Source organism: Mustela lutreola, chromosome 2, assembly GCF_030435805.1.
Source record: "Mustela lutreola isolate mMusLut2 chromosome 2, mMusLut2.pri, whole genome shotgun sequence".
In the NCBI taxonomy this organism is placed as follows: Eukaryota; Metazoa; Chordata; class Mammalia; order Carnivora; family Mustelidae; genus Mustela; species Mustela lutreola.
In genome coordinates this window covers 67,442,898-67,459,150 of record NC_081291.1, presented here as the reverse complement: position 1 = coordinate 67,459,150, position 16,253 = coordinate 67,442,898, and the positions used below count along the sequence as shown (strand labels likewise).

At 38.1% G+C, this 16,253-nt stretch overlaps 1 protein-coding gene across 25 annotated transcripts in view; it reads right to left on the bottom strand.

The window, feature by feature from the left end:
- LRRFIP2 (LRR binding FLII interacting protein 2) overlaps positions 1 to 16,253 on the bottom strand; it is a 107,465-nt gene that overhangs the window by 58,355 nt on the left and 32,857 nt on the right. For 16 of the 25 annotated variants that reach the window (XM_059162112.1, XM_059162111.1, XM_059162116.1 and 13 more), the window contains 4 exons: positions 8,021 to 8,107; positions 6,727 to 6,777; positions 1,470 to 1,526; positions 1,327 to 1,371 (listed from right to left, as the gene is read on the bottom strand). In XM_059162112.1, coding sequence (XP_059018095.1) covers positions 1,327 to 1,371; positions 1,470 to 1,526; positions 6,727 to 6,777; positions 8,021 to 8,107 — 240 coding nt within the window. The remainder of the gene's footprint in view (positions 1 to 1,326; positions 1,372 to 1,469; positions 1,527 to 6,726; positions 6,778 to 8,020; positions 8,108 to 16,253) is intronic. The other 9 variants (XM_059162130.1, XM_059162134.1, XM_059162136.1 and 6 more) reach the window with 3 other exon arrangements.

Below are 16,253 nucleotides of genomic sequence, written 5' to 3'. Positions count from 1 at the left end.
GATGGTTTTACTGTTCAGTTAAAATAATATAGCCAATATACAATCAAGTTTCCCTGACACCACATAGAAAATTATAAATAACCAGCTTGATGATAACTGTGTGAAACCTCACACTATGAACACTATAATGGAAAGCAAAGGAAAAAGCCATCATTTTTTTTTTAAATGGGGAGAGATTGTTTTCAAACTCTCAACACTCAACTTTTAAGCTTTTATTGACTAACTCCCTATAAGATTCTTTTCAAAGTGTTTAAAGAGAAAAAAAATCTCCAGGTAGAAGAAAGATGAATTTATTATCTCAAAAAATGTTTCTCCTGTAAAATCATTCAAGCTGCTGATTTGACTACTGAGACTTGTTAATATTCTTATAAATCTAAACTTTTGCAATTAACTAAAATATGATTCAAAAGCAAGTGTACTAACTTACTGTAAAAAGAGAAAGTAGATTACCTTCACTAATAAGAAATATGACTAGAGAAAAGGACTATTTAAGACTATAAACAAATCTGTAATTGATATACCAGACCACACTTGGTTTATTATAGAGTACTTTTATATATTATACAAGCTAGGAAGAAAACTAGACTTAGGGAAAGTTAGCCAATATAGACCTCAACATGAAAGATCGTTTTACTATGAAAAATCTAGATATATGCTTATCAATATTGTCAATGCACAAATTAAAAGCATTGCTTTAAGGTTTCAAACACAATTCTTTAAAAGAAGATCAGTGTATTGGCACAATATACAAGACTTCAATGAACGAACTCTCATTTACCTTGATTTATAGCAATAAATGCTAAAAAGGTGAGACATACTACAAAATGTTAATCAAAATGTTGAAGTATGGTAATTACTGTAAATATGATAAGCAGGAAATTTTTCAAGTCAGTAGCTCAAATTTTCCATGTAATAAAACTATAATTAGTCAACCAAGAGCCAAAGCTATTACCCATTTAATAAAGTTATTTTTATAAATATGGAAGTGGGAAAATCTGAAAGTCCAACTAAACAATGTCATTCCATAGGAATCAATCTTATTATTTTGTGATAATTTTCCAAAATCAAAGTTCCTTTTCCACAAAAATAGTAATACATATGTTAATAGTTTAAAATATTCATGATTTTAGAATTGATTTATATTGATTATAGCAATGATTTAAGAGAAAGATCACTTTCCAATAAAAGGACTTTGCCAATATTTCCTCTCTTTTTTTTTAAAGGCAAAGGAATATGAACACTGTCAGATTGTTCAGGCAATAATGCTGCAGAAAGCTCACACATATAAGCTTTGCTATCATGGTGCAAACAACTTAAAATACCAACCCTGTGACTGCCAAGACTTCGAATGGACAATGCATCCTCAACTCCCTGATAAGAACAAAAACAAACATGGCATAAGTTTGCAGGTAACTGCATTAAGTTAATGAGGGGCAAGTATAGGGGCAAGTTCATTGGTTATTACAAACCAGATAAGGTTGATGATGACTGGACCGGTGGGAATACCTGGCCCTTTCTGAATCTTCCTGGGAAAGAAGAAAATACATGGAGAATTAATCACTGAACACAGGGCTATCAGAACAACTGTGCAAACAGCAATCGGTTAGGAGCACAGCAGCACCTTCCTTATAGCAAGCAGGTATGGACAACTCAGCTTCTGAAGCTGGGTCTTGGACAGCCACATGCTTCAGGTGGAAAGAAATTAGCAATAATTATAATCTTGTGTACGTGTGCCTGACCACTTCTAAATTGTAATCTATAAATGACCAGGAAAGCTCAATATACCAAAATAAAAATAAGCAAGTATACTTAACAAACATAAACGGAGTTCAGCATTAAAAGTAAAGCTTTATTTTTTTTTCACTGTGAATGTGCATTTATGCAAAGTAAGAAGAAATGTTTATTACAAAAATAGTTTCAGGACTTAAAAAAAAATTGGGTCATAATTTTGTGCTCACTACAAAAGAATTTTTTTGTTCTCTTGCACCCCTCTACCTGGAAAATAAAAGAATAACTAAATAAAATACCGGTGCTGTGTTGTTAATATGAAAAACTACTTATAAATAGAACAAACTATGTAAATCATTTAGAGTTGGTAAAGTTATTTCAAGAGCTATGCCTCATGAAGATGGTAAAAAAAAGGGGGGGGGGGACAAAAACAAAAATCAAATGATGACCACAGCCTAACAGTTGACCATATTAAATGCAACTGTAAACTTTTCCACAGTCAGCTATTAGCAATGGAGCATTAAGTTCTGTCTGTGGGATCCAATGACTAGTTCCTACAATCTAACCAACTGCAACAGTAAGGAACTTCTGATTTTTCAGAATTTCAAAGTCCAAAGTGTTAAAGTAATTTGCACTGACAGAATCTACACCCAACTGTCCAGCTGGGTTCCTAGCTAATCAATGCTGTCTTTTCCAAAAGGAATCAATACCTAAACACCAGGTGGCACTACAGCATGATCACTACACAGGTGGAAGAAACAGATGTGGTCATGTCCAAGCATCCATTTCAAATTACAGAGTAATTCCACAGAAACACTACAACCTAATGCCTTAGTTTTGGTCATGATCTTTTGGCATCCTTCAAAAACACTCCTGGTTGTCATCTGCTGTGTGCACTGATGCATGTGATCAAATGTTCAGAAGTCTGTTTATAAGCACCAATATGATTCAGTGATACAGTATCCAACAGTGTTCTGAACTTTAGGAGTTCATCAGTGATTTACAATTTTGTTATATAACAAACACAGGTAATCTACAAGAAGCCAAGCAAATTTCTTCCTTTTCCCCATCAGGTTATATACCACAAAAGTTTTGAGAGCATGTGCATAAACCTATCCCAGTACAGAGGACAGAACTGGTCGTAACCAGTTCTAGGCTAATTAGCTTTACAGAGCCCTGTGCTATTCACACAGCCTAATTCTACACACCCCTTCCCAGTCTTATTTGGGGTACTAGAGCAAGATACATTGTTTAATGTTCAATCTTTCCTATACCCTTTTTTTTTTTTTCATTCCACCTACCGCAAGGGCACTTGTTAAAAAATCAACCTCTAAAAACCAAAGTTCATTAAAGATGCAGCAAAGACAGATGAATTCATATTTATTTTCAATTACGTTACTTATAAAAATAATTCTTAATAAAAATACCTTAAATAACTTATTTTTTTGCCCCATTTGGAAAAACTGGCCAAAAAGACCTTAGAAGACTCCATAGAGGCCACTTAATGTGAACTGCAAGAATATAGTTTATTCCAGTTATAAACTACACCTTAAACCAGCACTGTCCACCAGAACTTTCTGAGACAAAGTGAAAATGTTCTGTTTGTGCTGTCTAATACGGTAACCAATGGCTCCATGTGGCTACTGAACCCCCTGAAATGCTAGAAGTGCAACTGAGGACTTAAATTTTTAATTTTAATCTATTTAAATCTAAACGTAATTACCCACATATGGCTGATGGCTACTATACAAACAGTAAGGCGAGCTCAAAGCAAATGTTCATTATACCAAAAAACCGCAAAGCACATATTTTACTAAGAGGCTGCCATGTTGCACCACTCTTATATAAAAAGGCAGGCATTTAGATACTTGTGAATTACTGTCCCTACCTTGACTACTTCTGCACAGTGACAAACATGAGAGAAAGAGAAGGAAAAAGACCCTAGAACTATTTTTAAGAGCTAGAAAGGTCCCAAGAGATTATACAGTCTGATCCTTTCATTTTAAAGTAAAGAAAATTGCAGCACAAAAAGATTAAGTAGGAATTCACAAAGACATAAAGCTGGGACCAGCATTCAAATCCTCTGACTCCCTAGGCCACCAAACCATAAAGAGACCATCCTACCCAGGCTAAATCTACACTATGACATAACAAGAACATGAAGACAACGGCCAGGTAGTCTGGGTTTTACTCAAAGATTCCTCCTTCTCTGGAAGAACAAGCAACTTCATTTCCCAGGTATTCTAGAGTAGTATTTTAAATGGCCAATTGGCTTTTCCTGAATTAACAGCACCAGGGCCAAGAGAAAGAAAAAAATTCGGCAACCGTGTTTCCAGGTACCAACTACAAGGCTGACTATGCTTCTCTTCCACAGTCTGGGAAACAATCCATTTTCATTGTCCTGGAAGTTAGCAGTAGTATAAAGGATCCAAAGCAGAAAAAAAAAAATCAGAACAATGCCTTAAAAAACGGATGTATAGGGGCGCCTGGGTGGCTCAGTCCGTTAAACATCTGCCTTTGGCTCAGGTCATGATCCCAGGGTCCTGGGATCAAGTCCCACATCGGGCTCCCAGCTCAGTGGGGAGCCTGCTTCTCCTTCTCCCACTTCTCCTGCTTGTGTTCTGTCTGTCAAATAAATAAATAAAATCATTTTTTTTAATGGACGTATATTTATTCAAGGTTTTCTGGAAAATTGTTTTGATACCTCTAAATTCATGGCAATGAAACGTAATCTGCTTTTAAAAATTCACTCCATGTGGAGATGTAGCGATTTCATTGAAATAAAGAAGACCACAGCCCATTGAAGGCACCTGGCCCTGTTCTCTGTCAACAAGTAAGATTTAAGTCAAGGCTGGAGCCATTCTCTCAGTTTCAAATTCAGAAACCTCAGAAATTGCACATTCTCCTCCAGGTCACTAACACGCTGCTGATGGAGACGCTCGGTTTAAAAACAGAAACACTGGCCTCACTAGGACTATCTGGAGGCCTACAAAGACTTGGGCCCTTTCATCTTGGTCCTCTCACCTTCCAACCCTCTAGCAGGTACGGCGGGCTCTCCGACCTTGGAATTTTGGCTCTGCCAATGACTGAGCAAGTTGTTGACTCCATCCATTCTTAATCACCTTATCTGTAAAACGGAGATGGCGGTCCCTATCTTATAAAATGGAGACATATGTAAAAAGCCCTGGCACGGTTCTGGCATATAGACCCTCATTGTTACTTCATTCCTGAGTCTCATGCCATGGCTTTTCCTCTTCACATCCCCCAACATCCCACCTCTACACCCAGAAAGTGTGAAAATTAGGAGAAATTTTTAACATGGGTATATTTTTCCTTCTAATAACTGACAATCCCATTATTTGTATGAGTTATTTTATTATAAATTTACTGTTCTTTATATCTTATATTGTGATTATAACATGCCAACTTCTACTATAGGCTCTTAAAATGCAGCCAGAGAGACAGATAAGCTGAAAAGGAAAAGGAAAAATTAGTTTGAAAAGAGTAAAAGCAAGTGTCGAAGGGGTTAAGTGATAATTATTGCCATCTGAAACTAAACCCCATCCATATTCTCTGTGAGTCGAAGTTATCACTCAGGACTTGAGTTAATACCATCTGCATTCTAAGCCTCCAAACCGAAAATGTTCCCCTTCATGAAAATCTAGTGCATTCACTTCCTGAACTACATATATTTCACAGAGATAAAAACTATGTTTTTATCTTCATGGTCTTGGAATAGAAGAATCAAACATGAGACTTTCAATATAGGCTTTTCTTCTTAGTGTTTTGGTGTGTTCTAAGATAATAAAATCTCAGGCAATTTAATTTTAGAACTACGATACATAATTTTTAAAAATTAAACTAATATTTCCATGGAAACTTTACAAGCAAAAGTGATTTCTTTTATTCACAAAAAATGTTCTTAATGAATCAACAGTAAGATAAACCAGTTTCATGCAGAAGACACTTGAAATAAAACCAATTAGGCTAGCTTTAGTAACAAGAAAGGACAGATTCTACTCTAAAGTAACAAACACATTCATGAGGAATCACTTAATTGTAAGTAACCAAACATTGTCTTTCTCTCCTTTCTAAAATATTACAATGAGAAGTATGATAAAGTTTTAAATCTGTAGATGAATACAGTCATAAATATTTTTTATAGCCATAAATATCTTAATTCTGGTTGTCCTTCAAAATGCTGCTGTAGAAAGAATTTGGTTATAAAAATTTGTTTAACAACCATTAGTGGTTCCTAGCCCTTTAAGGGATCACAGACTCCCTTGAGAATCTGGTGTTCACTTAAAAATATACATATATTCAAAAGTCTGCATGAGATTTTAGGCTTCCTGCTCCATCTCCCGTGCCTGTTCACATTGATGAAGAAACTCTGTAATAGGAGACAACTGGGGAAATTACCAACGTAGAAAAAAGTTCAAATTTAGGAAGGATTCCCAATAACTAATATTTTACTGGTTCATGATTTGCTCTTGTAGCTAAAAATCTGGTAGTGGTGGTAGAAGATTCAAAAAGGAACTGAGAGAAGTGAAAAAACATAAGAGTAATTTTCACATGAAATTAAAGAATGACTTGGGTCATCTTTCAATGAGGACGTTTCTGCCTAGTTTTTTTTTTTAAGACAGAAAGGAAGAAAGGAGAGGGAAGGAGGGAGGAGGGAGTGAAGGAGAGAAGGAAAGGAGAGGAGGACAAATTTGAGGAAGACAAGAACAAACTCAGAGAAAGAAAACACATCCATTTACTCAATCTTTCTTGGTCAAGAGCAGTCATGACAGAAGCGTGAGGCTGTGGACTACAGCAGAAAATGGATGGACTCCAAGTACACATTTGGTCCACTACAACAGAAGAGACACTCTCTGACCTTTAGGTTCAAACATGCCAAACACTCCTACTTGGCAAACTATTAGTCAATGTTTTACTTCAAGATTGCATTACTGCAGCAACTGATCACAACATGCAGGGCAGGCAATCCTGGCCTACCAGCCACTTCTGAATCTGTCCCCATTTCCGATCAAAGGAATAATGAGAGTGCTACAAATGCAAAAGTTTCATCAGCTGACGTTTCCAACATACTGCATGTCTGAAAAGTCTTAGATTAATCCTATAAATTTGCCCTGAGACCAGTGATCTTTAGCTTAATGTAAGTTGCACATTCAAGAGACAGAAAATTACTAAGCTAAATATGTTCCACAATGAAGAAATATATGGCTCTCTGCAGTTTAAAGGAAATGGAACTTTTACTTAGCAACAATCTCCTTATAATTTTAGGAGTGTAAGAACTGCATTTAGTATTTGAAACCATATATGATTTCAAAAACAAAAATAGCAACATAGTATGAACTGGTTTTTGGTTTAGTTTTTTAGCTGTGAATAAAATCTATAAACACTTCTCTTTAACCCATTAGCAGAAGTCCACCACCAACATAAAAATAGTGTTTAATTAATATTTTAAATATTAATATTAAATATTTAAAGTTTAAATAATATTAGTAATATCCTGCAGGCTCTCCCCCTTCATGCCAAAATGGCATCAGAAATATTTTTTTTATGTGAATTTTCGGAGTCAGGCTGATGTCAGAAGGAAAGAGTTAAAAAAAAAAGATTATTTGTTTCATTTTAAAGCAGCCCAATTTCTATAAACCTATTTTATTTTTTACTCTTCTTTCTGATGATAAAAGTGTACTGAAATTTATGAACTACAGAAAAGCATTAAGAAAGAAACAAAACTAATTAATTCCACCACTGACAAACCAAAACATTGACAGTAATCATTTTTTTCTAAGTAGTTTCTGACCCTATATATGATACTACTTCCTACCAGTCTTCAAATTGTTGAGGTGGTTTTTTTTTTTAAATTTTCTTGCATGAATATCTTCTTCCATTATTAAATATACTTAAAAACTATAAGGCTAAATGACTTCACAGTGCTTTATTATGTAGATATCATAATATAATTAACCTAAACTCTAAGAGAGTTAGGACTATAGTAAATAAGTTCATCATCTCTAAGCTGACTTTAGCTACTATAAGTAAAGCACCTATCATACCATAACAACTTGCTACCATGTATAGTAAAAGCTGTTTATGTGTTTGCACTATTGCACTTAATTTGCTGACACAGAATGGCTTATTAAAAAATACACATTAGGTTATACTATTCCCAGTTTTTCAAGAGGAATCAGATTTATTTCAGAAGGAAACTAGCCAACTATTAATTTATTTGAGACTAACACAAAATTAGGATCATACCCCCACCCCCACCCCCCCTGATTACCTCTTTTTGTTGTCGCTCCAGTTCTCTCATGCGAATATCTCTCGCTTCAGCCCGGGCAGCCCGTTTTGCTGCCAGTCTCGCCTCTGCCTGAAATGCAATGTAAAGATTCAGCTTTATTTACAAACAACAACAACCTGCATACCAGCTGCGAGGGTAAGGAGCAGATGGGACATAACTGTCCATAGCAGGTGGGAGGACAAGATACCCTCTTGATCAGCTGTGCAACTCCCTCAGTCAGCTCTTGTATACTCCCTTTCTTTGTTCTAGCCCAGCGTCTCTCCTGAAATCTGGGCCTTTATTTTTAACTGCTTGCCTTGATTCCACATGCAAAACATTTCACACAATTCATTATGTCTCTGCAAACTCGCTTCTTCCAAAATGTCTTTCTCTACCAACTCAATCATACAAATTAGAAACTTCAGAACCAGCCTCTATTTCATTTTGGACATTGCCACTATCCAGTCTCAGAGTACTGCCAATTCTCTATGGCTAGGTTTCTCTCACCCCCATGGCCATTATGCTGTTTCTGTTCCAGGAACTCTTCATATCTTTCTCCTTCTAAACTGGTATGCAAATCACATACTACCAAATTCACCACTTATAACTAGACAGTTTGGTGGTTTTCAGCACTATGGTCACAAGGTTACACAACTACCACTACCACCTAATTCCAGGATATGTTCCTCACCCCAAAAAGAAAGCCCATGCCCATTAATAGGCACTCCTCATTCCCCTTCCTCACACCTCCTGGAAACCACTAATCCTAATTTCTGTCTCTACAAATTTGCCCATTCTGGAAATTTCATATCAGTGAAATTATACAATAGGCGCACTTCATCTCTTGCTTGATTGAACACTACTTAAACTGCCTTCAAATCCATCTACCTGCCTCCAGAAGCTGCCCTATAATTCCCTTCTACAAGTTACAGGATTGCCATTCTGCCTTTCAAAACATGTTTCTGATTTTTACCATTAAGTAGTGTAAAACCCTCCATTGGCTCCCCATTACTTGCGGTTAAAGCAAAATTCCAAAGACTAGCACAAAGAGAAGAGAGAAGAAAAGCTCAAACAGAAATAAGGTTCCTCCCAGTCAGATCTCCCCCTGATTTCCCAGGACTTGATCCAGATAAACAGCAGCAGGCCACTTACTACCTCCATCCGGGACTTCACTGTGCTCCGTTAAGCCTCTCTCCAACTCAGGTAATGATCTCAGGGTCATGAGATAGAGCCCGGCATCGGGGGTCCACACTCAGCAGAGTCTGCTTAAGATTCTCTCTTTCCCTCTCGCTCTGCCCCTCCCTGTACCCACTAGAGTGCTCACTCTCTCTCTCAAAAAAATATTAAAAATATAAAACAAAACTACACTCTTCTGTCACCTCCACAATGTCCAAGTCTCAATCGATGTCTGCTAAATAAACAAACGAATTTCAGGCCATGGACTAAAGCATCGAGGAAATAAAACAAGGAAACAGCCAGATGTACCACATGAAATTAATGATTTCTTACAGTGGTTTCCTCTGTTCTCGGCCACATCCTAACTCTGATTCAGATCTCCCCCTGATAACTACAACAGCTGGTGTTATATTTATGCCCAAGTCTCATGTTAAGAGACTCAGTCAATGTTTGAAAGGGTCTACTGTGCAGAAACAATTACATTTGGTGCTGAAAATACAGGGTAAGATGACATCTCTGCCCCAGAGAAGTCCTCAATCTAGTTGAGAGATACGGACCCACAACACTAAGGGAAGGAGCATGCGGGAGAGAGCAATTTGATTTCCCTGGCAAGGTCCCAGCAGGTTTCTAAGAGGAGGCAGCTTAAGGGTTAACACTTATTCAACCACCCCAATTTTGGCACTTTCCCAGTCTGCCTAGCTGGCCTTTTCATAGCAAAAGCCCTAAACATGTATCTGCCAACCTCAATCTCTAAACAATAACATGACCAGAGCAATGAATCTTCTCACATGAATTTTTCACTGGCTTTTATCTTTCAAAAAGCTGTTCATACCTTCTTTCCCCCTCTGACTACAGGTAGACAATGCTTTCTTACTAGAATTCTCATTTTATAGAAAAATACTTCAAGGCTAAGTTCAGCAGATAGCAAACACATTTTTAAATTACAAAGTATCATTTTTCTGGGGAAAATTTTTGAACTTTTTTTTAGTTTCAGCAAAGCTATAGCAACGTGTAGGGCTGTCATTTCCAGGATACTTTTAGCTTTGTACCTGTAGCCTTCTTTAGAAATGTACCGAGAATGCCCATTTCATCCTTCCAAGATAGATGACCAATTCTGTACATTCTATGCTAAAACAGCTCACCAGTTTTCTCTCACCTAACCTAAGTGATGATAATTGAAATCTACTCTCTGATTTCTTTCACAACAAAAGGAAAGGGAACCTGGCTGCTGTGTAACAGAAAGAACATGGGCTTCAGAGCCACAAAAATACCCTTTCCTTTGTTCCTTAGCCAACTTCATCCAAACTCAGATATGCCTTCCTTGGAGATGGTACTGAAGGCCACTAAACAAGCTTAAATAAGGTAAACAGGATTTAAAAGTAGTTTATCTTAGTATTTTTTCTACATATTGCCAGATATCTGAAGCAGTACTGAGAGCAAGAGAGCAAAAAGCAAAAAATGATTCTAATCCAGCAGACAAAACATGTACTCTATAATTGTACCAATGCATTTTTTTAAAGATTTTCACTTCTTTGACAGAGAGAGACACAGCGAGAGAGGGAACACAAGCAGGGAGAGTGGGAGAGGAAAAAGCAGGCTTTCCTACCCAGCAGGGAGCCCAATGTGGGGCTCGATCCCAGAGCCCTGGGATCATGACTGGGATCATGACCTGAGCCAAAGGCAGACATTTAACAACTGAACCACTCAGGCACCCCTACCAATGCATTTTAAAATAAATAATAGATACACAAAGTATACTTCTAGGTAGTAATACTAGCATTTTCCCCAGACACAACTGCGTGATTTCTACATATTAATTTTACACGCACTCACAGATAAAAAATAAATGGTACATAAGAATAAAGGATCGCAAAAAATTAAGTTTAAAACAAAGTTGGCAAAAAAAAAAAAAGTTAAACAGAGAATCACCATTTTATCTGATAAGTCCATTTCTGGGTATATACACAAAAGAACTGAAAGTAAAGACTCAAACAGGTATCTGTATGCCAATGTTCAAAGCAGCCTTATCCATAATGGCCAAAAAGTACAAACAACCCAATGTCCATCAATGGATGAATAGATAAACAAAATGTGTTATATCTATACAGTAGAATATAATTCCAGGAGGGAAGGAAATTCTGACACATGTTAAAACATGGATGAATCTTGAAGACATTATGTTATGTGAAACAAGTCAAATGTGGAAGTACAAATATTATATGATTCTATGTATTTGAGGCACCTAGAATAATCAAATGGCATGGGCACAGGAGATTGAACAGTGGTTCCAAGGGGCTGGAGGGAAGGGAGAAATGGGGAATTTTCATCTAATGGATACACGATTTCAGACAGGATGATGATAAAGTTCCGAAGATGAAGAATAGTACCGGCGGCACAACAATGTAAATATACTCAATGCCACTGAATTGTATGCTTAAAGATTATTTAAATGGTAAATTATGTTGTTAAGATCACAAGCAGGCAGAGAAGCAGGCGGTCGGGGGGAAGCAGGCTCCCTGCCAAGGAGAGAGCCTGATGTGGGGCTCAATCCTAAGACCCTGATACAATGACCTGAGCCGATGCAGAGGCTTAACCCACTGAGCCACTCAGGCACCCCTAAAATGGTAAATTATGTTATGTATTTTCCCATACAAAAAAAGTCAAAGTTCGTATAAGGCATGAAATCAGAATTATTCAGGAGCCTAATTCATTTAAGTACTTGTAGAGTCTTTAAGCTGATATAACTCAAACTTTTGAAATAAAGTTAATAGGAAAATTTAGGAACTGGAAATTCAGGTTCAGAAGTTACCTGTGAAATCAAGTAGGTCAATGGACTTGTTTCTAAAAATGTTTTCTCATCATTATGCTTTCAAATATTAGGCATATTAAGACTGATTAAAGGAAATACACAATCATATAAGAATAGAAATGTATTCTTCTTAGAACAGTGAAAATGATAACACAAAAAGTAAAGGTATAGGGACGCCTGGGTGGCTCAGTTGGTTGGGCAGCTGCCTTCGGCTCAGGTCATGATCCCAGTGTCCTGGGATCGAGTTCCACATCCGGCTCCTTGCGCAGCAGGGAGCCTGCTTCTCCCTCTGTCTCTGCCTGCCATTCTGTCTGCCTATGCTCGCTCTCTCTCCCTCTCTCTCTGACAAATAAATAAAATCTTAAAAAAAAAAAAAAAAAAGTACCCAAAGAACAAATAATCCAATCAAGAAATGGGCAGAGGACATTTCTGCAAAGAAGACATCCAGATGGCCAACAGACACATGAAAAAGTGCTCCATATCACTCGGCATCAGGGAAATACAAATCAAAACCACAATGAGATATCACCTCACACCAGTCAGAATGGCTAAAATAAACAAGTCAGGAAATGACAGATGCTGGCGAGGATGCGGAGAAAGGGGAACCCTCCTACACTGTTGGTGAGAATGCAAGCTGGTGCAGCCACTCTGGAAAACAGCATGGAGGTTCCTCAAAATGTTGAAGATAGAACTACCCTATGATCCAGCAATTGCACTTCTGGGTATTTACCCTAAAGATACAAACGTAGTGATCCAAAGGGGCACGTGCACCCAAATGTTTATAGCAGCAATGTCCACAATAGCCAAACTATGGAAAGAACCTAGATGTCCATCAACAGATGAATGGATCAAGAAGATGTGGTATATATACACAATGGAATACTATGCAGCCATCAAAAGAAATGAAATCTTGCCATTTGCGACAACATGGATGGAACTAGAGCGTATCATGCTTAGTGAAATAAGTCAAGCAGAGAAAGACAACTATCATATGATCTCCCTGATATGAGGAAGTGGTGATGCAACATGGGGGCTTAAGTGGGTAGGAGAAGAATCAATGAAACAAGATGGAATTGGGAGGGAGACAAACCATAAGTGACTCTTAATCTCACAAAACAAACCCCCGCTCCTGGCGGGAGGGGGGTTGGGAGAAGGGGGTGGGATTATGGACATTGGAGAGGGTATGTGCTTTGGTGAGTGCTGTGAAGTGTGTAAACCTGGTGATTCACAGACCTGTACCCCTAGGGATAAAAATATATGTTTATAAAAAATAAAAAATTTAAAAAAAAAGTAAAGATATATTTGAATAGAATTAAATCCATTATGGGGCAAATGGAAAAATAAAATAATAGCAAAAATCATGGGACTTGATCACCCCTGGAACAAACTGCTTTAGGTTATATTAATTCAGAAAACTAAATTTGTAGGCTGTTTGCTTTATAACTAATAATTAGCAATCATACAATGATCAATAAAAAACAACTTCTAAGGGCACCTGGGTAGCCAGTCAGTTGGGCATTGGACTCTTAGTTTCAGCTAAGGTCATGATCTCAGGGTCCTGGGATTAAGCCCCCACACTGGGCTCCCCACTCACAGTGTAGTCTGCTTGAAAATTCTATCCCTCTATCCCACCCTCCACTTGCATGTTCACCTGTGCACACATACTCTCTCTCTCCCTCTCACTCTCAAATAAATAAATATAAAAAAAAAAAAATAGAAAAGAAAAGAAAAAGAACTTCGAAGGGAGGGCTGGGTGGCTCAGTTGGTTAAGCATATAACTCTAGATTTTTGGCTAAGGTCACGATCTCAGGGTCATGAGATTGAGCCCCGCAACCAGCTTCACACTGAGCTTGGGGCCTGCTTTAGATTTCCTCTTCCTCTCCCTCTGCACCTCCCCTCTTCATGCTTGCACACTCTATCACTCTCTCAAATAAAAAACTTTTTAAATTCTCTAGGAAGAACTTCTGGGAAAGCTGAGAACTAACCACATACTATGGTTTGAATACTTGTACATTAAAGGCTTTTCCTTTATATTGGGATTTTGTGTTATGCTCTTCTGGAATTTAAGAAAACAAAGTGGATTTGTAAGCTAAGATGGCAGTACATGGACCCTATGCTTGCCTATCCCTAGAACACAACTGGGTAACTACCAAATCATTCTAAACACCCATAAAATGGACCTGAGAACTGACAGAACAAACTGCACAACTAGAGGGAGAGAAGAAGCCACATCAAGGAAGCTGTAATTTAAATAAAAACTTGGGGGGAGGGGGCATCTGGGCGGCTCAGTGGGTTAAGCCTCTGCCTTCGGGTCAGATCATGATCTCAGGGTCCTGGGATCAAGCCCCGCATCAGGCTCTCTGCTCAGCAGGGAACGTGCTTCCCCCTCTCTCTCTGCCTGCTGCTCTGCCTACTTGTGCTCTCTCTATATATATTCAATAAACAAATAAAATCTTTAAAAAAAAAAAAAAAAAGCCCTGATGATGACTCTGATACAGGTGGGTGATGGATCAGGTCTTGAAAATAAATAAATACATACATACATACATACATACTTGGGGAGACAGAAAAGAGAAAAGGATGAGATGCAATAAAAAATATAAATCACTCCATTTTAAAATGGACAAAGGATTTGAATAGACATCTGTAAAGACGATGTACAAGTGGCCAATAAGCACATAAAAAGATACTCAACATCATTAGCCATTAGGGAAAGGCAAATCAAAACCACAGTGAGATACTTCACACCCATTAAGATGGCTGAAATTTTTTAAAAAAATTTAAACAGAAAATAACTAGTGTTGGCAAAGATGTAGAGAAATCAGAATCCTATCCACTGGGAAGGTAAAATGGTACAGCTACTATTCTCAACAGTTTAGCAGTTCTTTAAAACATCAAACATAGGGGCACCTGGGTGGCTCAGTGGGTTAAAGCCTCTGCCTGCAGCTCAGGTCATGATCCAAGGGTCCTGGGATCAAGCCCTGCATCGGGGCTCTCTGCTCAGCAGGGAGCCTGCTTCCCCCTCTTTCTCTGCCTGCCTCTCTGCCTACTTGTGATCTCTGTCTGTCAAGTAAATAAATAAAATCTTTAAAAAAAAAAAATCAAGCATAGATTGCAGGGACCTCTTCTTCCCTATCTTCCGATCTCCAGAAATGGAACTCTTGTCACACTTGTTCAAGATCCAAGGTCTCAGGGACTCCTATTTCCTAACCAAATCTTCCTTTACAATATCTATTAATTTTCCATTTCTAATCACCTTTGATTTCCATTTCAAGAGACACCCCTCTCAGGTTCTTACCACTTCCAGCTAGCATACTTCACTTCCTAATTCTAACTTCACTTTCTCCATTCCCACTCTCCTCCTACCCTTGCTATTGCATGCTACATACTGTTAAATTACTCTGCCTGAAACGCCAAGGAACAAGTAAAACATCCCAAAATAAAATACAATTAGCCATAATGTATTTTGTGGTGTCCAATGCCCAAAAGTATCCTTACACAAATTTGGATTCTGCTACTCTTTTGGTAAAATAAACCTAGGAGAACAAGCTAAAACAAACTCACTGTAGCTCCCAGTGGCATTCCAAATAAGAAACTCAACTGAAACCAATCCTGTTGGGGTGCCTGGGTGGCTCAGTGCGTTGACTGTCTGCCTTTGGCTAAGGTCATCATCCCAGGGTCCTAGGATCGAGCCCTGCATTGGGCACCCCACGCAGTGGAGAGTCTACTTCTCCCTCTCCCTCTGCCCCATCCCCCCAGCTTGTGCTCTCTCTCTTTCAAATAAATTAAAACAAACAAACAAACAAACAAACATGGGTGTCAAGGTGCCAGTCAGTTAAGCATCCAACTCAATCTCAGCTCAGGATTGTAAGTTCAAGTCCCACACTGGGCTGCAAAAAAAGAAAAAAAGAGAGGTGCCTAGGTGGCTCAGTCAGTTAAGCCGCTGCCTTCGGCTCAGGTCATGATTCCAGGGTCCTGGGATCAAGTCCTGCATCAGGCTCCTTGCTCGGCAGGGAGCCTGCTTCTCTCTCTGCCTCTGCCTGCCACTCTGCCTGCTTGTACACTCACAGGCTCACGCTCTCTCTCTCTCTCTCTCTGACGAATAAATAAATAAATAAAATCTTTTTAAAAAAGGTATTTTGAATCCATCATCTTAAGATTCAAAGACAAGAGAATTATAAGACATGCAACTTAAATATAAAACATATATAAACATATCCCTCCTGAGACACACACATACACATATACACA